This window comes from Pongo pygmaeus, chromosome 19 (genome assembly GCF_028885625.2).
Source record: "Pongo pygmaeus isolate AG05252 chromosome 19, NHGRI_mPonPyg2-v2.0_pri, whole genome shotgun sequence".
In the NCBI taxonomy this organism is placed as follows: domain Eukaryota; kingdom Metazoa; phylum Chordata; class Mammalia; order Primates; family Hominidae; genus Pongo; species Pongo pygmaeus.
This window is the reverse complement of record NC_072392.2, coordinates 31834123-31856302: the sequence shown is the minus strand read 5'-3', so window position 1 is coordinate 31856302 and position 22180 is coordinate 31834123. Positions and strand designations below refer to the sequence as shown.

Sequence of the window (22180 nt, the reverse complement as noted above, 5' to 3'; positions counted from 1 at the left end):
CCACCTGGGGACTAGGTATCCACTTGGGGCTTGATATCCACCTCGAGCCAGATGACCTTCTGTATTCTGATGTCCACCACAGGCCTGGGTGTCCATTTGGGGCCTGGTGTTGATTTGGATTCCAGTGTCTACCTGGAACCTGGGGTCATGTTGTCCACTTGGAGCCTGGAGTTTTCACCTGAGGCCTGGTAGACATCTGGCCCCAGTAAACATCAGCCTGGGGCCTGGTTGTCCACTTAGAGCCTGGAGATTTCACCTAGGGCCTGAAGATCACCTGGGACCCAGGTGTCCAGCTGGGACACCAGACTCCAGGTGTACGCCCAGGCTCCAGGGTACAACAGGCCCCAAAAGAACTCTAGGCCATATTAAACATCAAGTCTCAGGTGGATGCCCAGGCCCCATGTGTACACCAGGCCCCAGGTAGACAGTGGACGCCAGCTGAACATCAGCCCCAAGGTTGACACCCACACTACAGGTGGATATCAGGCCCCAGGTGAAAACCTATGCTTCAGGTGTGCATCAGTCCCCAGGTGAACATAAGGCCACAGATACACATCAGGCCTCGGGTGCACATCTGGCTCCAGGTAAACGTCAGGCCTTAGGTGGATACCCAATCCCCAGGTGGACATCAGAGACCAGGTTGACACAAAAAAATCCCAGTGGGTATCATGTCCCAGTGGACATTCAGGCTCCAGGTAAACACACCAGCCCCACCGTAACCGTAACCACCTTAACGAGAAATGGTAGGTCTAAGTACCATCATGCTCCTTGCTCACAAAAGGATGCTTAGCTATTTTATTCAAAATACAACTCCATTCATCACTCTAAGCAGCGATGTGTAGAAAGGAAAAGAAAAATAAACCAGGCCTCAAGGAATCCATCCAAAATGAGGTAGATATTATAAGGGACAGAAATCCCCAAATGAAATGTTATAGTTGACATAGAATAGTCTTTAAAACCCATTAATTTTCTCATACATTTGATACAGAGCATTATTTCCAGAGACTGAACCTAGAAAGAATTGCTTAAGACTAGAAGTCTTGTTCCAGCCTAGATTCCACACTGTTGAACATCTATACTTAGTACACCACATTATACATAGCACTGACATGACCTGTGTGCATTTAATTTTCTAATACTTGTTCATCTCTGGCATACTTTATATATATATATATATTACATATATAATATACATACATACAAGTACACACACACACAAAGTATATAAGGGTAGGATAGTATAATTTTGCAGTAAGGTTTCTTCTGAAAGTGGTGGAAAGTGGATTGCATTGGCCACATGCTGGAATGTGCTTCCATTGGCAGAAGTAAGGCTTTCAAAACTAGTCGTTTTCATTTTTCTTTAGCAACTGGGAATATTAATAATTGAAGATTTGTTGGTATAAAAATAATCATAATAATCACAATGAAGTGGTGTTAATAATTATATCACAAGATATAATAAACATTATAGATATTATAAGATGTCAAAAAAGAAGATGTCATAAAATCTTTGAGATGATTGACACGTTAAATGCGGCCTCCTGTGCCGCCCTGGGGCGCCACTCTCGTTGGGTTCTTGGCGGTGCTCACCCTACTCCACCTGCTCAGCCTAGGCTCCTGCGCCCCCGGAGTCGCGCCATGGGAGCGAGGACCTTGTCTCGGCCCTAGACAAGGACAATGAGGAGGTGTTGCACGTGGAGTCCCCGCGGAGAGGCTGGACGCCGGGCAGGAGCCTTTGCGGGGGTGCACAGCCTCCTCTGGAAGCCTTGGTTGCTGCCCGGTGCCTGCTGCGCCCTGCGAGCTCCGCGGCGGTGGAGCCAGGCCTGCGCTGCCGGCTCTTGGCCCCGCCTGCGGAGCCTCTGCCCTTTGTCTTGCCCCTGGGGCCCGGGCCTCAGCTGGCCCAGGGTTCCTGATGTTAGCTGACGATGGGCTGGCCTCTGGGACTGGGTCGTGGGCCTCGTGCAGTGGCCGCCGCGTCACCAGCGCCAGGCCTCCCCGCGGTGCTGCTGGCGATGCGGGATGCCCGGGCTCGGGGTCTGCTGGGCCCCCTGGCGCTGCGAACCCCGTCACCTTCCATCGCTTCCACCATGCTGCCCGCTGTTCAGCCCTGGTCTGCAGCCGTCCTGGGACCCCTCCGGCCCCAAAGAGGCATCACTCACAGCCGCTTGCGACACCGGGGCCGCCTGAACCTCCGCCAGGGCTGCGCCGCCCAAGTGGCTCCAGCCAGCCAGCCCTGGCCCACCAACGAGACTTTCCGCTCCCCGAGAAGATCGCCCTCGGCAGGCATACACTGCCATGGAGGATGCAGCGGATACCTTCCAAAGTTTGTGGACACTCTTCTGCCACACCAAAAGTTTCACCATCAGCTGCGATGCCGACTGAGGCACAGAGACCCCTCCGGGAGGTGGACCGGGCAGTGCCTTTGCCGGGCATCCGCAGTGTTGAGCATCCCAAGTGCAGATCCTCACTTCGTGTTCCTCCTCCACGTTCCACATCCAAAGTTCTCTCACCATTTCTAAGCAGGAGAAATCAAAAGAAACTGAAATCAGAAAGAAAGAGAGAGAGAGAGAAAAAGCCATGAGCAAAAAAAGAGCAAAATCTTTTGGAAAGCGTAAAAAGCCCCAAAGCCAAAAACTAATTCTTATCTCTTTTAAACCTTCTGCACTTCTCCAATGATGAATGATTTTTTTTTTCAACCACTGGCAATTCGTAATTATTAACTTCTCTGGCATTAATGAATAGAAGTTGAATCACATGTGGTAGTATAATTTGTATTATATGAAGCTTTCCATATTTTAAAAAATAATTGTCCAGTTTTTCTCCATGGATTAACAATTAATGGAAAATTTTCAACATTGCTGTGTTAATGTCTCCTGAGATAATTAGATGTGAGTAATTTTTATAAACAGAATTTCCTGGGTGGAATTTCTCATCTTCAGGAGCTCCATAAATAACCATATCCCAAGAGAACTGTGAATTTGGGAACTGAAAGAACTGAGTCCCAACTTGTCCAGCCTGGAAGCTTTTGGGTGATCACTCTTGCAGGTGACTTCACTGCCTTCTGTTGAAGGGCCAGTGAGAGCCTGGGGGTTTCAACTTGCAAGAGCCTTACCATTTTAGGGTTAGCATTAACAATGAGGAAAAGGCATACTTTTTTGATACTCTCCGTATGTAATAAAATAATTACCAAAACAAAGCAAAGTGTGAGTGGTGACTATTGAGAGGACCCTTTCTATCTTTGCTGGATTCCCAGAGATTTCTGGGTTTCTTTTGGAGTCAATAGTATTTCCATGTTAATTCTGAGCTCTTAAAACCCACAATATGAGTTGCAGCCAGTGACTAGAGTTGCAGCCAGTGACTAGAGTTGCAGCCATTGACCAGTGTTGCAGCTTGTTAAACTGATCACTGGTGGTAGAGTCTTTTCATTCTGCTCACTTCTTAAAAGGTCAGCTTGGTCAGGGATTAGTGCTACCCTGCCAGAAATAAGCAGTTAGGAATCAAGTAAAGGAGTCAGCTAAAAGCGTAATTACGATGTAGTGAGGTCACAGCTAGATGGTTGTTGATCTTTTTCTCTCTGCTGCTGATTTCAAGGCTTTATACTGTGTTTTGATGTAACATAGAATGTATACCATGAAGGACAAACAGTCTGTTAGCTTCTTGGAGCTATAGTCCGTTACTGGAGCAGGGGACAACAATTTGAAGGACATTATTACTTAGACAGTTTAATCTGCCTTTGGCTAGGATAAACTTCAAGTTTCAAGGGCTGGGTTCAGTTGTTATGCAAACTTAGATTGTTGCGGTAAAATTTCCAAAAAAAGGATAGGACTCTTTAGATGAAATAAGAATTTAACTGTATTTGAACCCTGTTGAAGGCCAGACAAGTTTAGGCAAAATGCCATGACTGATGAGTCCCTTTAAATTCCAACATATAATCGATGTTGGTAAATATGATACGTGCACTGGAAAAGGATGTGTATCCAGTAGTCGTTGAGTGTCGCGTTCTGTATATGTCAGTTTCTGTCAAGTTTGTTCATCATGTTCATCAAATCCCCCTTTCTCTTATGGATTTTTTTCTGTTGGTTCCATCGGTAATTGAAAGGTATGTTAAAATCTATATTGTAGATTAGTCCATGTTTCTTTTAGTTATATCAGTTTCTGTAGTAAATAATTTGAAGGGATATTTTATATTTAGACATATTTAAAATTGGCATACTTTTCTGGTGACTGACATCGTAAAATCTTTTTTATCTTAGCAATATTTCTTGGCTTAAGTCTAAACTGTCAATAATAACATAGCAACATGAGCTTTGTGCTGATTAGTGTTTGCAGGCATGTTTTCCATTGTTTTACTTCCAAATGTCTGGATTATTGTATTCAGATAAATTAATTAAAACATAAAAATTAAATATAATATAAAACATTAAAAAGTGAATATTCTAAAAATCCAGCCAGAGATGTTTCACTTTTAATTGAAGTGTTTAGGACCACTTCTCTCACACTGTGTGCTGAGGTGCTCTAAGATGCTGTGTTTAACTGACAGGGGCAGCAGCGGATAGCGTGTGAGTATGTGTATGTGTGTGGGTGTGTTTGAGATGGGGGTCTCACTCTGTCCCCCAGGCTGGAGTGGAGTGGTGAGGTCTAGGCTCACTGTAGCCTCTGCCTCCCTGAGTAGATGGGACAACAGGCAAGCACCACCATGCCTGGCTAAGTTTGGTAATTTTAGTAGAGACGGGGTTTTGCCATGTTGCCCAGGCTGTATATTTTTGAGGGAAACAAAGCAACATTTGCTGCAGACCTTAAGAACTACTAGCCTGAGGCAGTTCATAGTTTCAAAAGTAGTTAGAAGTGCATTTCTTTACCTTTAAGGTGGGTGTTGTTAATTACCGCGTTGAAAGGAAGTATTGTGCTAAAGTCAGTGTGCAATAGGAATAAGGTCCAGTGGTTGAGATCCAGTCCGATTTTAAGATTTGAAAAGTTGTGCTTTGTGCCCAACAGGCACACACATCGCATTAGTAAGTCAATTGTGCTTTTTTAAGAAAGAAACAAAAATACTGTTTCTACTTCCATTGCGTGTTATTTTTTATATGTACTTGCAAATCCATCACCAAAATAAAAATAATGAACATATCCAGCACTCATAAAAGTTTCCCCTTGCCCTTTTATAATCCCAAACTTTCTGTATCTTCCTACTTACCACTCTCCCTGACAATCACCAATCTGTCACTATAAAAGAGTTTGCCTTGTCTAGACATTTATATAAATGAAGTGTAGTATGGACCCCTTTTTGGAGGGGTCTGGCATCTTTCACACAACATAATTATTTTGAGATTCAGCTATATTGCAGGCATCAATGGGTCATTAATCTTATTACTGAGTAGTATTCTATTGTGCAGATCGGTCGCAACTTATATATCCGTTTGCCTGTTGGTGGGTTTTTGCATTGCTTCCAGTTTGGAACTTACACAAATACATTTGCAATGAACATTCATATACACAAGTTCTTATAACTTTGAGTAAATATTAGGAGTGTAATAGCTAATAGGTTTAGGTTTAGTTTTAATAGACCATCAAAATGTTTGTCAAAATGGTTGAACCATTTTATATTTTTATCAGCAGTATATAAGAATTCCACACTCTTGCCAATACTTTGTATGGGCCTTCTTTTAAAATTTTAGACATTTTCATGTGTGTACAATAGTATTTTATTGTGGTTCCATAATGCCTAATAATATGTAGTATCTCTTTATGTACTTACATGCCATCTGTATATATTTGGTAAAGTGTATGTTCACATTTTTTTTTGCTTCTTCCTTTTTTGTTTTTTTCTTTGCTTATTTTCTCATTATTAAATTTTAATAGTTTCTTTATGTACTCTGGGTTCAAATCCCTTATTAGATATGAGACTTGCCAGTATTTTCCCCTTGAGTTTTCTTTTTGTTCTCATAACACTATCTTTCAAACAGCAGATGCTCTTAATATTGATGGGGTCCAATTTATTAATTGTTCTTGTGCATTTGGTTTTTGGGGCTTCATCTAAGACATTTTTGATTAATTGAATATTACAAAGATTTTTTTTCTGTATTTTCATCTAAAAGTTCAAAGCTTTCAATACTTTATTTTATATTTAAGTCAATGGTCCTATAAGTGACAGAGCTTTAACCCAAGTCGCTGTCATGCATAGCTGGACCCAGAGGCTTATATAAAATCGTCAAGAAATGTTCTCCTTCTTTCTCTCGACACTTTTCCTTTTGTTTTAGCCTCATTTTTTCCTTCTGAAGATGACTCTCTTCTCTCTCTGTAGCAAGAGATAGTGTGACAAATAACCCACCTTACTTTGTCCTCATAGACCACAGTGGTAGAAAAAGCAAGAGTCCTTCCTGATGATTCCAAAAAAAAAAGTACTGAAACAGTTGCTATGATCCAAGGGTAGAGTCTTTTGCCAGAGCTGGGCATCATGATCACCTCTAGGGCTGGGGCTGGTAGGTTGGGTCAGGCCCAGTTGGTGCTCATTGAAATGGTCCTCAAAGAAAAGGGGGGCTCTCAAGAGGAGAGTTGCTGAACACCCCACCAAAAAATAGCCACTCTGTACATACCTACAATTCCTTGCCATTTTATAAGCAACTGGTTGGGTGGAAAATGACTAGAAATTCAGTTGTCATTAAATTTCCTTTATAATGTCAGTAGAATGAGCCATACATTTCACATGTTGTGGGTTATGTCCATGATAGTCATTTCTGTATATTAGGTATCAATTTGAAGTATCATCTGAAGAAATACACTATTTTGTGATGTTATCCTTAAATTAATATTTTTCGGATAAAGAATTATAGGATGAAAGAAAAGTCTAGGATAGAAATAGAAGAATAGAGAAAATGGGAGCATGGATATACTACAGAAAATGGCCAAACAGGAAAAGTACTTGTGAGAGGTATTGAAGTACATAATTGATATCACATAGACCTCCAGGAAATTACAACTACTGGCATAAGAACAAACTATCTGAATAGTCTTTGCTAATACTGAGTCTTTTCTGCTTGCAAAAGAAGTAAGAATGGTAAGAAATTGGGACATTGTTCAGATAGGCTTGAATGCATTTATTCATTTACCTGTTGATGGGGTTTGGGGGTATTAATGAAGGATGTTAATAAGTAATAATGGGCATGTTAGGTAATCATAATCGATTTGTCCATTTGGTCTGAAGAAAATTTTGCCTACCTTCTTTTTTGTTGAGGGATTCATTTTTAATGTCATGTTGGATTCTATGGCTTACTGAATGTGTAATTGCCTATTTATGGATTCTGAAGAATTTTATAAAATGTATTTGCCAAACATTTTGAAAGCTTAGAACTTCTCCTAGGAAGAAGTTCTTTAGTGCTTAGTGCTGCCCTGACAAATATGGTAGCCACAGCCATGTGAATATCGAGCACTTGAAATGTGGCTAGGCTGGACTGAGATGTGCTGTCAGGGTAAAACACACACCAGATTTTGAAGACTTAGTAGGAAATAAAATTAAACATATCTAATTAATAACTTCTATATTGGTTAGACATTGAAATAATATTTTGTATATATTTTACATATAAGTATACATTAATGTGTATGTGTAATTAATATCTTCATATGAAATACTTCTCAATTACAGTTGGAAGAATGATGACTTTGTGGTGGAGAAATCTGGCACAAACTTGATCATGTGCCTCCTGCTGTGATGTCCTAGGAAGACCACAGCAGTATTTCTGTGGTTTTCTTGTGAAAGATACATGACCTAAGTCTGGATGTGGAAACACATCAGATGGAAAAAGGTGAACATATCCTTAATAAATGCTTATGCTCTTTAAAACTCTTAAGGTTATGAAAAATAGGGCAAAACAGAGGAACTGTTTGAAGTTGAAGGAGCTTAAGAGACATGACAATTAATGCAATGGGAACTCCTGGATTGGATCCTGGATTACAAAGTTCAAAAAAATGTATTTAGGGCACAAATGAGAAAATTTGGATGAGATTATAGCTTCTGTTGATTGGACAGTAGTGTTGGGTGGATGCTGATATCCTGATATGGATGATTATGTTCTGGTTATGAGAACTTTTCCCAGATTCCATCGTTTGCCCAGTGGTTTCATGGACAATGTGGCGATGGTAGCAGGAGAAGATGCTACATGTTTCCAATAACATGAACTTCCCTGCAGCAGTGCTGCCTACTGCCCAGATGAGTGCCCTGACTGCTGACAATGAGCAATGCTGAGACCCTGGAAAGAGGAACTGCTTTGCCTAGACCAGACAGATTTCTGGTAATGTTGTAATAATATTTTCTCCTTTCCTTCATGGAAGTGGTAAAGAATTGCCATCATTGGAAAGATGCATATCGCAATATGGACTCCGCTTCATATGCTTCTCATAGCATCAAATTATTTACATTTGCTGAGTTCTTATTCTCTGCTATCATACAACTACTACTGATGATGGAGCTTATTTTACAAAAAAAAGAAGTGATGTGATGGGCTTCAGCCCATATTTATTGGTCTTGTGACATCCCACATCACCCAGAGGAACATGACCTCACAAGAATCAGTTACTTCACCAACTGTGAGACCCTAAGGGGCTGGGTTTCTATCCTATGAGATGTGTTAGATGCCCTGACCCAAGAGCCCTCCTACCCAGAATGCATGGTTCCATGTAGCAAGGATCATTGTGATGGTGGTGATGATGATGGTGAGGATGGTGATGGTGAAGGTGGAGGTGGTGATAATGAAGTGATAGTTACGTTGAGGATGATGAAGGTGATGATGATGGTGAGAATGGTAAAGGTGAACATGGTGATGGTGAGAATGGTGATGGTGGTGATTGTGATGGTGATGATAAGGATGGTGATGGCGAAGGTGGTGATGATAACAGCGATAGTTATGGTGAGGATAATGGTGATGATGATGAGGATGATGATGGTGAGAATGGTGATAGTGACGATGATAGTGATGGTAATGTTGATAATGATTATGATTATGAGGATGGGGAGGGTGACAATAATTATTATGGTGAGGATGGTGATGGTGAAGGTGGTGATAACGATAGTGATAGTTATGGTGAAGACGCTGGTGTTGATGATGGTGAGAATGGTGAGGGTAAGAATGGTGATGGCGATGATGATAGTGTTCGTGATTGTAAGGATGGTGATGGCGATCATGGTGATGATGATAATGGTGCTGACTGGGCTATTAGGTAACGGAGGCAGAAAAGTGGCAGTTTCTAGGAAGTATAGAGCCAGCTGGGAACTGCAAGGTAACCTTAGTGGGGGTGGAAGATGTCGGGCCTCTGCCTCATTTCTAGACATCTGGGGAAAGCTCACCCCTCACAGTAGTTCCAGGAACCCCTCCATCCAGCATTTCCTTCTCGCAATCAGCATGGAGCTTTTGGGGTGCAGAGAAGTGTCTTCTATTCACTGCACTCTGTGGGAAGGGAAAAGGGGGAGTGGTATTTATGAACCCAGTATAATACAGTAGGGTCTCATCTAATATATTTTGGGAGAATTTTCAGCTGAAGAGAGCAAGCCTCAGAGAAGTCAGGTAACTTTATCTTCAATAGCATCCAGTTGTGATTTATTGAGCAGTTACTATGTGCCAGGCAACATGCTGGGTGGTTCCTTATATGTTATCTCATGAAATCCTACAGCAACACAAGAAGACAGGCATAACTACCCCATTATTAAAACTGTGGTAAAATAAACTAAAAGTTACTGTCTAACTATGTTTAAGTTTACATTTCAGTGGCACTAAATACATTCACAATGTTGTGCAACCAATTTCAAGAATGCTTTTCATCTTGTAAAACTACAATTCTGTAACTCATTTAACAACAACTCCCCAATCACCACCCTCCCCAGGACCTGGTAGCCACCATTCTCCTGTCTGTCTCTATGGATTTGACTACTCTAGGTGCCTTGGAAAAGTGGAATAATACAGCATTTGCTTTTTTGGTCTGGCTTCTTTTGCTCAGCCTAATGTCCTCAAGGTTCATTCTTGATGCAGCAGGCATCAGAATCTCCTTCCTTTTCAAGGCTGAACACTATTCCACTGTATGCATAGACAGCATTTTGTTGATCCATCCATCCATCCATGGGCACTTGGGTTGCTTCCATCTTTTGGTTATTGTGGATGATGCTGCTCTGAACATGGTTGTGCAAGTATCTCTTCCAGGCTAGCCCCATTATACAGAAGAGCATAGAGAGATTCTGGGAGGAGGGATGACCTGCCCGGGGCCTTTGGTGAGGTCCTGGTGAAGGATCTCCCAGACCTCAAAGGCAGAGCTCCTCTCCTCACCTCACTGCCTTTCTCAGGACCTGCCTCCTGCCCCACCACACAGTGCCCACTCCCTGGTACTAGACTTGCTAAGGCCTCTTGATCCCTGAAAATTCAGGGACAGGAACTGGTGAGCACAACTACAGTCACTCACTTCTCTGTCCCCTACTGCAGATTCTGTGCCAAACAATACATGATAATGACCTGCTTTCCACTCTTTCACCAGATGTGGATGAGGCGCCTATTGCATGCCAGGCGTGTGTGGTCACTGGACGGAGACCCCTGTGAAATGAGAAGATGTGAGCTCCTCAAGGCCAGGGGCAGCCCTTTCACTTGCTGCTACCGTGTGAGGGATGGAGGGGAACCCTGAAGCATTGAAGAAGTGCATGAGTGACCTAGCTCAGATGATGATATCATAGTAACCCTGTTTATTATCACCTACCATGTGCCAGGCATTGTGCGAACTACTTTGCACACATTACCTGCTGTAAAGCTCAGAGACAACTGTAGGAGTGAATCTGTTATACCTCCCACTTTACAGGGAAACTGATGCCCAGAGAGGTGAACCAGTCCACCCCAGGCCTTTCAGCTAGTCTCTGGGATGCAAATCCAGGTGGTCTGACTCAGAGATCCCCTCATCCTCTTGGTTTTTGCCCCTGCAGCCCTCTGGCCTGTCCCCAGAGCCCTGTACCCTGGGCCACCCCGAAGATGACCTGGACATGGGCTTCAGCAAAGGAAGCAACCCCAGCACATCTCCATTTGATAGGGAGGAACCTCAGGCCCACCACAGGAGCCCTGGGCTGCAGGTAGTGTAGGTGCTGGCTGAACCACAATGCACCCATGTTGGAGGATGCACCCTAGGATGGGCAGCAGCAGGAGGTCTCCCTGCCCAATAGCTGGTAGTGGTACCTGAGAACAAAGGAGGAGAAGGAGGCTTTGAACACAGGTGTGGAGAAGCCCAAGGAGGAAGAATAAGACTTGGACTATGGACTGCTGGGTGGCCTCAAGGACCCCCTCCCAGAAAAGGAACTTTGAGACTCATACCCAGGGCTGAGATGAAAGTGCTCCCTATTTTCTATCCTGGAACTGCTGCAAACCTCAGTGTGACATCACAGGGCCTCATTTCCCTATTTGTAAAATGGGATTATATGGGGGTTCCAATGAGACACTGGACCGAGAGCATTTTGAGAATTGTAAAAAATGTACAGTGAGGGAATAATTATTATCAATGGACCATTGCTCTTCCAATAGTATTCTTTAGCAAATATTTGAAGGTAAAATATGATTTGTTGAGGAGGTTTGCAGCAGCTGAGACCCTCAAGAGTCTTTTCTGTCTCCGTTCCAAGCTGGCCTCTGACAGGGACCTTCTTGGTGCTACCCCTGGGACTCTCATCCTTTGTGCAGGCTTCTCAGGGTTCTTATTTCTATTGCATCTTGTGGTTCCCTAGTGGATGGCGTGCTCCATCTTCACTCAGAGCTAACTGCATCTCCTCCAGGCCCATGTCCCTTGTGCAGCACCCACTGCTCCCTCACCAGGATTCAAACCCTTCTGTGATTGACCTCTGCTGACCTCCTCATTCTTTCTGCTCCTCCAGTTCCATGCCTGTGCCCCTCAATCCCGTGGCTCACACTCTCACCCAAGCTGTTCTCCATCGGGATTTCCTTGGCTCCCTTTTCTGCTCGGCAAATTTGTGTTCATCCTTCCAAGCCCTGCACAGATGTCCTCCTCTCAAAGCTCTCCCTGAGGTCACACTGTCCAGGAACAAGGTAGTTCTTTCTCCTCTGCTGCCTCTGGGTTTTGTGCCTTTATCACTTTGGTGTGACTGCCTGCCTCTTGCTGAAGGGAGGCATTTTGGCTTTACTCACCTCAGTATCTCCTGGGTCCAGCTGGGTGTCTGGCCTGGCCCAGACTCGGTGCTCATCGAGGGTGTATAGAACTCACAAGGACCAAGGAATGTCTTGCAAATAATACCACCCTCCCACACTTCTCCAATGTTTACTTTCTAAGCTCCTTTATTCTCTGACATTCAAATTTCTAAGTGGCCTGTATGTATTTACAAAGCCTGGGAAAACGCCTTCAGAGGACAAACACACACCACCGGCAGAATGTATTTGCATTGACTAGGATTATGGATGAAATTCAGCTTTCTGGAAAATGAATCATTTGGCATTGGCTGAGTATCTACTCTGTGCCAGATACTAAGCTGTGATCTCTAGAAAGAGACATGAACTACTGACACAGTCCTTGACCCTGAAGATCTCAGAATCCAGTGAGCTTGACTTCTTGTAAGTTAGAGACAGAGTTCAGAACAGAAGCTCAGACAGGAGAAGAGAAGTAAAAGGGACACACCAGAGGCAGTGACAGCCACACAGCTGTCTGGGGACACTGAGTGCAGCAACAAATAGCTTAGGCTGACTTGGCAGCCCACGAAAGTATCACGGTTTGCAATTGCAGCATCTCACTGATGCTTTTGTTATGCTGATCTCTGCAAAGCCCCTCTGTGCCCCAGCCCAGGATGGTGGCAGCCATGCTGTGGAGAAAAGGGCAGTGACCAGGACCACAGACTCAGAGCTTGTACCCTGGACCACCTGGGAATGGGAGCCCTTCACATGTTCTCTGCCTCTGTGTTCAGGTTGGGGGTCCCGGCCAAGGAAGGGAGATGACCCCCATGCTGAGTCAAAAGGACACACTCTTGGGAACAGACTGTCTCTTCTTTCTGGGTAATTTCTGCCTCTGCAGTGAATGGTGAAACCAGATACATCCTCTCTGTTGGTATGACACAAAGACAGGCGTTCCTGCTCATGGGCTGAATCTTAGTTGAGGGGAGGTGTAGCACACTCCTGTGCTCTGCTGACTAAGGCAGGGACACATGTCACCCCATCAGAATGACTGCCAGACCAATGGCTAAAATAAAATCATTTCCAATATTCAAAGGAGTCACCTTCATTCATCTACAAATATTTTTCCTTTTCTTTTTTTTTTTTTTTTGAGATGGAGTCTTGCTCTGTCACCTAGGCTGGAGTGCAGTGGCATGATCTTGGCTCATCGCAACCTCCGACTCCTGGGTTCAAGCGATTCTTCTGCCTCAGCCTCCCGAGTAGCTGGGACTACAGGCGCCCACCACTACATCTGGCTAATTTTTGTATTTTGAGCTCCTGACCTTGTGATCCGCCCGCCTTGGCCTCCTAAAGTGCTGAGATTACAGGTGTGAACCACCGCGCCTGGCCCAAGTTTTTTTCTATAAAATGACCTATTGCACTCAGGGTCGGGTAAATGATGCATCATGCCTGCTGGCAACATGGGCCCTATCTGGAAAGTGAGTGCCCACCACCATGGCACAGTGCTGTGCAGTGCCTGTGTGGTGCTGAATCTCAGGAGCAGCCCCCATCCTGTGAACCACAACTACAGGGACCTTAGACATAAGCAAAGACCTCTGGTGGCCAGGCCTGCCAGCAAGCAGATGCTGACTCTGTCCCGGGGGTCTGCAGGGAGGTCGGGCCAGTGGAGAGGTGGCGAGACCCATGTGTGGTCTCCCCAACTCCCGCCCATGCTATGCAATGGGGGCGACCACACACCCGAACTTCCTGGGAGGGTCCTGGTGTGCCCACTGCCTCACAGAGTTATGAGGGGTACTGCCTCTCACATCTCACCGGTATCGCATTTGAAGGACAAATTATGTCTTCCCTTCTCCACCCTGCGGAACTCCGTTTCCTCATGTGCAAGTGGGGGATGATGTGCTTACATGGTTATGCAGTGGGGGTATCGATGGGATCCATCTGTCAATACCCTGCATCCAGTGACCACCTGGAGCACACCTGCAGCTCGCAAGCTGGGCTCCCTGCTGCAGGGAGGGGAGCAAGCACTGCCTGGAGCCAGGGAGCTTTTCTGAAGGAGGTGTTGGAAAGGATTTGTTCCAGAATTTGGGCTTGTATTGGAAGCTTGGGGGAGGGTTGAAAGAAGCCTTTGCTCCAGATTGGATGCTGTCAGAGTCAGGGTGGATTCTATCACCTGGCATCTTCCCCAATCTTACCTAGAAGGAAGGAAGACAAGACCAAAGCTAACGCTGCAATTGACAAGGAGGTAGTGGTCATGACATAGCCACAGGGGAGGGGGTGTGAGGTCATTTTTGTCCATGTTTTGCATGAGCTGAGCCATGATAGCTGCTTTGTCTTGACCCATCATGGTCACAGAGCGACCTTGTCTGATGCTGACAACCTGTGCAGTTCAACAGGAGAACACCAACGCCTTGCCAGCAGTGGTTGCTGTCCTCCTGAGGCCTCACTGCTCCTCCTCTGGGACCGACTGCTGACCGTGGGAGGTGTGGAGTGGGAGGGGAATATGCTGTGGGTTTTTTTTTTGCAGAGCAAGGGCAGAGGACTCTGATGCCTTCAGCTCTGGCCATCCTGAGTGCTGTGATCTGCTTCCCCTGCTTCCTACACCTCCCGCAATCCCACCACACTGCTGGAGTCACTGCCAACTCATAGTGCCTTCTAAGGGCCCCAGTGTCTCCGGGACACCCCCTCTACCCTGGGAGGGAAGCAAAGTGCTCACGAATGTCCCAGGTGGAGGTGCTGAAAGAGTGTGGAGGTGGCTTCTTGAGTGTCAAAGTCTGGGATTCCAGCTTTCAGCCTCAGGCTCCACGTGTGTGTGCTGAAGTGGAATTTTCTGCTCTCATTCACTCTCCTGCCTGGTCAGAGGAACTTGGGGAGTTCCTCTCTAGGAGAGGGAAAGGCCCTGGTGAGGTGGCCTTGCCCTGAACTGGGAAGCAATGGGCACGGGAAAGCAGGGTCCTGGGCTCTGCCTACTGCTTGCTGACAGCTTGGGCACAGCACTGCCCTCCCTGGGCTCCTGTCTCTTTTCTCTGTATGATTAGGTGGAGGTGGATGGGATTCTGCTTCTACTCCCAGTCCTTGGGCACCATGTCAGGTACTCACACACTTATGACCCCATCTGGTCCTTGGAACAGCACTGGGGGATGGATCTGTCAATCTCACGTTGGAAATGTTTGTTCTAAATCCCACACTCTGAAGTCAGAAAGACCTGGGTTTCCCTCAGGCACTGATGGTTGCTTGCTATGTGACCTTGGACAAGTCACTGCCCTTCTCTGAGCCTCAACACCCACATTTACACAGGGGAAGAATAATACCTCCCTCTTGGGCTGCTGTGAAGCAGAGCTAATGGGTACATTGCCTCAGGCACATTGCAGGTGCTCAAAGTGTTGGTCTTTCCTTCCCTTTCTAGGTCTCCATTTCCTCATCTACACAGTGGGGAGCAACTCTGTCCTGATTATAAGGAATACAATAGGTGAATGCACTCAGCAAGCCTGCGGACAGGGATGCATAGAGAAGCTTCTTGCAAAGGTGAAGAATGCCTGCTCTGAGCCCCGCGCTGAGTGACAGGTGAGAGGACAGCAAGCCCAGCGACTGAGGCCTATAAAATGCCCCCTGCAGAGAGGGAGGAGGAGCAGTGTTCTAAGGTGGGTGGTTGGCAGCATCCCCAGTGCTTGCAGGAGGAGCAGGACTGCTTGTGCTTGCTCAGGTGGGTGGTAGGTTAGGTTCTTAGGCATCTGCTGGGTATCAGATGCTGCACAGGCATCATCTCCGTGAATTTAATCTTTCCATCATACCTGAGAGGTGGGCATTACAGGGGCATAGTGGGATTGAAACACAGGTCCCCTGAGCCTGTGCCTTTTCTACAAGGCAACTTGGTTCACATGTAATAATAGGACCCAAAAATACACCTGCTATGCTGTGCTCACCAAATTTCAAAACATCCTTGTGACCTGCGAGGTTGCTATACTGTCTTCATTTTATGGATGAGAAAACTGAGGCTCAGAGAGGCTGAATAGTGTGTTCATCCCTCCAAAGAACTAAAGGGAAGAGGGGTGCTATAGCTGTGGGGCCTTCTATTCCTGGCAGGAAGTGTGCAGTACCCCAGGCCATTCTGACCCTACTGCAGGCAGGAGAAAAGGCACATCAACAAATCCAGCAGCAAGCTTCCACTGAGGGCCTCCCTGGCCTTTCCTTGCACTAGTGCTGAGGGAGAAACAGCCTTGTTCCTTCACATAACATGGCTTCCTGACGCCCCCAGGATAAAGGTCAGAGTCCTCAGGTCTGTGTTTGAGACTCTTCATGGTCTGGTCCCATCTGCATTTCCAGCCAAATTCTCCACTACGGCCCCCAGTGCAGCAGCCCTGGCCATCTGTCCCATCCCACCATCCTGCCTTGGCTCAAACTGTTCCCTCTGTCCCATGCTATTCACACATAGAACAAGGAGAAGCTTGATAGAGGCTAGCCTGAATATTCCATTTGAGAGCATTTTCAGCTTCTGGAAACAGACATTTCACCCAAAATTCCAGATTCCCTGCTTCTCTGAAAATACATACATACATGCATACATACATACATACATACATACATACATAAATCTGCTCTTACTCTGCACTATTCTGTTTCTTGAGACAGAGTTTCACTCTTGTTGCCAGGCTGGAGTGCAGTGGTGTGATCTCCATTCACCACAACCTCTGCCACCCGGGTTCAAGCGAGTCTCCTGCCTCAGCCTCCTGAGTAGCTGGGATTTACAGGCATGAACCACCATAGCCGGCTAATTTTCATGAACTTTTTTTTAGTAGAGATGGAGTTTCACGATGTTGGTCAGGCTGGTCTCCAACTCCTGACCTTGGGTAATCCACCAGCCTCGGCCTCCCAAAGTGCTGGGATTACAGGTGTCAGTCACCTCACTTGTCCAGTCTGCACTATTCCTTAGTGTCAGACTATTTGAGCCAAACAATGTCTTTCTCATTTGGACGTGACCTTCAGGGTCTAATTTTTGTATTTTTAGTATAGACCAGGTTTTTTTTTTTTTTTTGACAGAGTTTCACTCTTGTCACCCAGGCCCAATGGTGCAATGGCATGATCTCAGCTCAATGCAACCTCCGCCTCCTGGGTTCAAGGGATTCTTCTGCCTCAGCCTCCCGAGTAGCTGGGATTACAGGCACCTGCCACCACACCCGGCTAATTTTTTGTATTTTTATTAGAAACAGGGTTTTGCCATGTTGGACAGACTGGTCTCGAACTCCTGACCTTAGGTGATATACTCTCCTCAGCCTCCCAAAGTGTGGAATTACAGGCATAGGCCAGAGCCTGGCCTCACCTGGCTAATTCTTTGTATATTTGAAGAGACAGCGTTTCACCATGTTGGCCAGGATGGTCTTGATCTCCGGAATTTGTGATCCACTGGCCTCAGCCTCCCAAAGAACTGGGATTAGAGGTGTGAGCCACTGCACCCGGCCTCAATGTAGCTTATTATCAAAGTATTTACATAGAAAAATTAATCAAAGGGCACAAGCATTTCAATACTTAGGTTAAGATGAAATCTGTGCCCGGAAGAGTGCCAGACACACATGAAATGTTTTGTGCATGAAGCAACCACAACTTAAAATGATTTTCTGTTATTCGTTTTGGTATGTTATTTTGGGAATGTGATTAATCACCTATGTCAAGGACGTTGGGAAGAATTTCCAGATACTCTGATATGCATGACATCTTAATCATACAATATGAAGCAAGGCTATCTTAGGAAATTAGGTATCACTGCCAAGGACCTTTACAATTGAAGATAAATTAAAATTACTATTAAATTTATAACAGTCAGATGGGTTGGCAGGCAAGATGTGTCATTATTTTCTCAGCGTTTTTTCTTTTCCTTGATTCAATAAAACAAACTTAAACGCCAGCTATCTGCAGAACCCTCACTAGACTATATTTAATGATATGTGAAACACAGCCTGCGCACTCACAGATCCTTGCCACGTCCCGTTCCCATCCTCTCAAAACCTGAGTTACCCTGTGGCTAGATTTCTCAAGAAAATGAAAGAGAGAGACGAATGAGAACCATCTTCTTTCAGGTCGCTCCGCACTGCTCCTGCGGGTAGACAATGACCTCTCCGGTGAGGCTTTTATCCTTGACTGTGGGGTGGAGGCCTTAATCCGAGAAAAGAGGCCTCTCAGGGTGAGGAGATGATTTAAATTCTTACTAGAGAGATGTAGCTCCCCACTTCATCCGGACCTTCACAAACCTAAACTGGAGCCGCCGGAAAAATGACTGACAACCGGCCACACAAGCCAGGCAGAGACGCGGGGAGAGCCTTGTGGAGGCACATTGGCTGGGCTGACTAAAGCTCTGGTGCTGGAAGTCAGGCTGCTGCTCCTTTAAACAATGGCAACTGTGCTGTAGCAGAGGGGCTCCTGTTGAAGCCTCCGCAGCGACTGGATCCGGGGTCCAGTTTGGGGCAGCCTGGGAGAGGGTGCCGCGAGTGTCCTGTCCCAGGGCCAAACCCCCAGGAGTCCTGTCCTCCGGACCTCCTTAAGGCGACTTCCACCGAGGGAGGGGGAGCTTCAGGACGCCTGCTGTGTTCTGGGGACTCCCGTTCAGATCCGATTTTGGCCCCCTCCCAGTGAGATAGGATGGGCTCACCACATCTGGTGAGGCAGGCAGGGCCTCGCTGCAGCGCAGAATGATCCCATAGGTCTCAAGGCGTAGCGTCAGCTGAAACTTCACTGATCCATCAGCCCTCTGCCTCCCTCCTCCTTCGAAAGAGCAGTGGCCTCCTCCGCTTCTAAAAGCCCTGGGGCTCCAGAAAGCCGACCGCGCTTTACAGGACACGTGCAGGCAGGAACAGGGGCGAATCCGAGGTGGAGACCATGTGACCACGCGTGGCACTGGCGTATCCCACAGCAGATGGTGTGAACGTGTGTCACCGGAGGCATACCGGGAGACGGCGAAACAAACGGTGGTGTCCAGGCATGTGCCAGTGGAAGGGGGGAACAAGTGACCTTTCGGTCAATGCCAAGGGAAATCAAAGAACACCTGGGACTCGGTGGGTGGGGGGCCTGCGCCTGACCCAAGCCAGGTTTTCCAATGCCTATCAGAGGAGCAAAGAATCTTCTGCAGAATTCGCCCCGCCCCCAACACTCCTCCTCCCTGGTAGCCCTGACGCAACTTCCCCTGCACCCAGCCCCAGCCCCAGCCCCAGCCCCAGCCCCAGCCCCAGACCCAGCCCCAGCCCCAGACCCAGCCCCAGCCCCAGACACAGACCCAGCCCCAGCCCCAGCCCAGTCCCTCTGGTTCCCTGACATTCGTTTGGGCCACAAGATCAAGGGAGTCAGTCCACCCAGGAGCAGAGGAGAGGATGTCCCTCCAGAATGAGACAGGAAGTGCAGAGGAAATGCGACACCACCTGTCCTAGAAGACAAGGCCAGTCACGGTCGCCTAGCGCTCATTCTAGGCAGTCCACCCACCCATGAGGGGAAACATGGAGAACAAGGAAGCTTCCCTGTCTGAGACACGTATGGAAGCCAAGAAATCCAGGGTCATGAGACCTGCCCAATGAAGCAGAAAGACGTTTGGAGAGAGATACCATCATGACACGGATCTGCAGGAAGTGTGTCCCTGACGGACTGGGAAGTCATCTTTGTTGAAGACATTGGGCCAGAGCGAGAGGCATCCAGGCCCCTGAGAAACAGGTGAGGCAGAGCAAGAGGGAGGATAGAGCAGAGGCCAGAGCCCCGGCAGGATACAGCGCCGTGCCACCACCACGGGCATAAGGGGAGGGCTTCCAAAAGGGTGGCTTGTCCAGAGAGGCCAGCGTTCCAGTGACAGTGACAGGGATTGTTGCCATCTCCCATTCCCGGCTGCTTCTTCTACACGGTATGGTGGTGTGGCTTCATTTCTCAGAGAAGAGCCGTGAAAAGGTACAACCATCTTCTCTGATGTGGTCCTGCTTCCCTACTGCGGGACAAAGAGCTCCTGTGGGGCTCTTTTCCTTGGTTGCTGTGTGGTCATGTTGATCTTAGAAAAGAGGCAGCTCATGATGGGGATGAGATTTCAATTGCTCCGGGACCGATGCATCTCCTCACGTGGGCCAGGCCTTCACACACCCAAAGCGGATCCGCGGCGGCGAAAACGATTGACAGCCGGCCTCATGACCCAGGCAGAGACGCAGAAAGAGGCTCAGCAAAGACAGGCCGACATGCCAGAAATCGCCTTGTGCTGCACAGGGCACATTCAGCCAAAGACACACACGCAGAGGGGCACGCACACACTAACCGACAGAGAGAGGGAAAGAAAGACACAGAGACTGAGAGACAGAGAGAGAAGAGAGGATGGGAGACACGCACACACGCGCGCACACATACACGCACACACACACACACAGAAACAGAGTCATACAGCAGAGGCATGGAAACACACCCCCCCCAGGCAACCCCTGAGGCTGCGGGGTTCTGCTCTCGACGAGAACGACCCTGGGGTGAGAGAAGAGCCCAGGGGCACGCAGGCCGACCTGTCCTCGAGATGACGGCGGCACGACTTTTGGGGAGACTCACCCCAACAGCGTCCGGGCAGGCCTGAGGCTGGGATGCCGTGCTGCTTCCCCCGGACTCCGCCTGGGGTTTCCTCATCCTGGTCGGCCCTTTGCGACTCCTGGCATCCGGAGACGTTCCCGTCGACCCCGTGGAGAGGTCAGACCGGAGCCTCAGAGCCCCGCCACCCAAGCACTGCCACGGAGGACTCCTGCTCTGCCAAGCCTCAGGGACGGGTTTCTAAGACAACCGTGGGAAGCACTGTGACGGCAGAAGCCGCTCGCGCCTCGCGCATGCGCATTGGCTGGACCGACTCGCGCTCCGCTCCTGGCAGTCAGGCTGCGTCCCCTTTAAATAATGCCCCCGCTGCGCGGCTGCAGCGAGGCTCCTGCTGCAGCCTCGGCGGCGTGTGGATACGGGGTCCAGCTTGGGACGCCGTGGGAGATGGGGCCGCCGGTGCCCTGTCTCAGGGCCAAACCCCCAGGAGTCCCGCCCTCAGGATCTCCTTGAGCCGACTTCCACGGAGGGAAGGGGAGCTTCAGGACGCCTGCTGTGTTCTGGGGACTCCCGTTCAGATCCGATTTTGGCCCCCTCCCAGTGAGATAGGATGGGCTCACCACATCTGGTGAGGCAGGCAGGGCCTCGCTGCAGCGCAGAATGATCCCATAGGTCTCAAGGCGTAGCGTCAGCTGAAACTTCACTGATCCATCAGCCCTCTGCCTCCCTCCTCCTTCGAAAGAGCAGTGGCCTGCTCCGCTTCTAAAAGCCCTGGGGCTCCGGAAAGCCGACCGCGCTTTACAGGACACGTGCAGGCAGGAACAGGGGCGAATCCGAGGTGGAGACCATGTGACCACGCGTGGCACTGGCGTATCCCACAGCAGATGGTGTGAACGTGTGTCACCGGAGGCATACCGGGAGACGGCGAAACAAACGGTGGTGTCCAGGCATGTGCCAGTGGAAGGGGGGAACAAGTGACCTTTCGGTCAATGCCAAGGGAAATCAAAGGACACCTGGGACTCGGTGGGTGGGGGGCCTGTGCCTGACCCAAGCCAGGTTTTCCAATGCCTATCAGAGGAGCAAAGAATCTTCTGCAGAATTCGCCCCGCCCCCAACCCTCCTCCTCCCTGGTAGCCCTGACGCAACTTCCCCTGCACCCAGCCCCAGCCCCAGCCCCAGCCCCAGCCCCATCCCCAGCCCCAGCCCCAGCCCCAGCCCCAGCCCCAGCCCAGTCCCTCTGGTTCCCTGACATTCGTTTGGGCCACAAGATCAAGGGAGTCAGTCCACCCAGGAGCAGAGGAGAGGATGTCCCTCCAGAATGAGACAGGAAGTGCAGAGGAAATGCGACACCACCTGTCCTAGAAGACAAGGCCAGTCACGGTCGCCTAGCGCTCATTCTAGGCAATCCACCCACCCATGAGGGGAAACATGGAGAACAAGGAAGCTTCCCTGTCTGAGACACGTATGGAAGCCAAGAAATCCAGGGTCATGAGACCTGCCTAATGAAGCAGAAAGACGTTTGGAGAGAGATA

The 22180-nt window shown here is 47.9% G+C and overlaps 1 protein-coding gene across 2 annotated transcripts; it reads right to left on the bottom strand.

Annotated features, from left to right (window-relative positions):
* Positions 1 to 1229: 1229 nt before the first annotated feature.
* LOC129017227 (uncharacterized) lies at positions 1230 to 20885 on the bottom strand. Of its 2 annotated transcripts, XM_054457503.2 has the most exons (4): positions 20676 to 20885; positions 14033 to 14320; positions 9341 to 9440; positions 1230 to 2539 (listed from the first exon to the last, which is right to left on the bottom strand). In XM_054457503.2, exons 1-4 carry the CDS (start codon positions 20748 to 20750, stop codon positions 2067 to 2069), a joined length of 936 nt encoding a protein of 311 aa, XP_054313478.1. In that variant the 5' UTR covers positions 20751 to 20885; the 3' UTR covers positions 1230 to 2066. The 2 variants fall into 2 exon arrangements, 1 of the variants encoding a protein (XP_054313478.1); XR_010124608.1 differs by lacking the exon at positions 14033 to 14320 and having other exon boundaries at positions 20676 to 20879.
* Between the last annotated feature and the right edge of the window lie 1295 nt (positions 20886 to 22180).

What these genes read in the sequence shown, in the direction of transcription:
- LOC129017227 (XM_054457503.2), bottom strand. Translation starts at nt 20,750, where the DNA reads ATGAGGAAACCCCAGGCGGAGTCCGGGGGAAGCAGCACGGCATCCCAG. An exon ending in TACCCCCACTGCATAACCAT is followed by an intron (nt 9,441 to 14,032) that starts GTAAGCACATCA and finishes CCCTTCCCACAG; the next exon opens with AGTGCAGTGAATAGAAGACA. An exon ending in TCCTGGAACTACTGTGAGGG is followed by an intron (nt 2,540 to 9,340) that starts GTGAGCTTTCCC and finishes TTCTGATTTCAG; the next exon opens with TTTCTTTTGATTTCTCCTGC.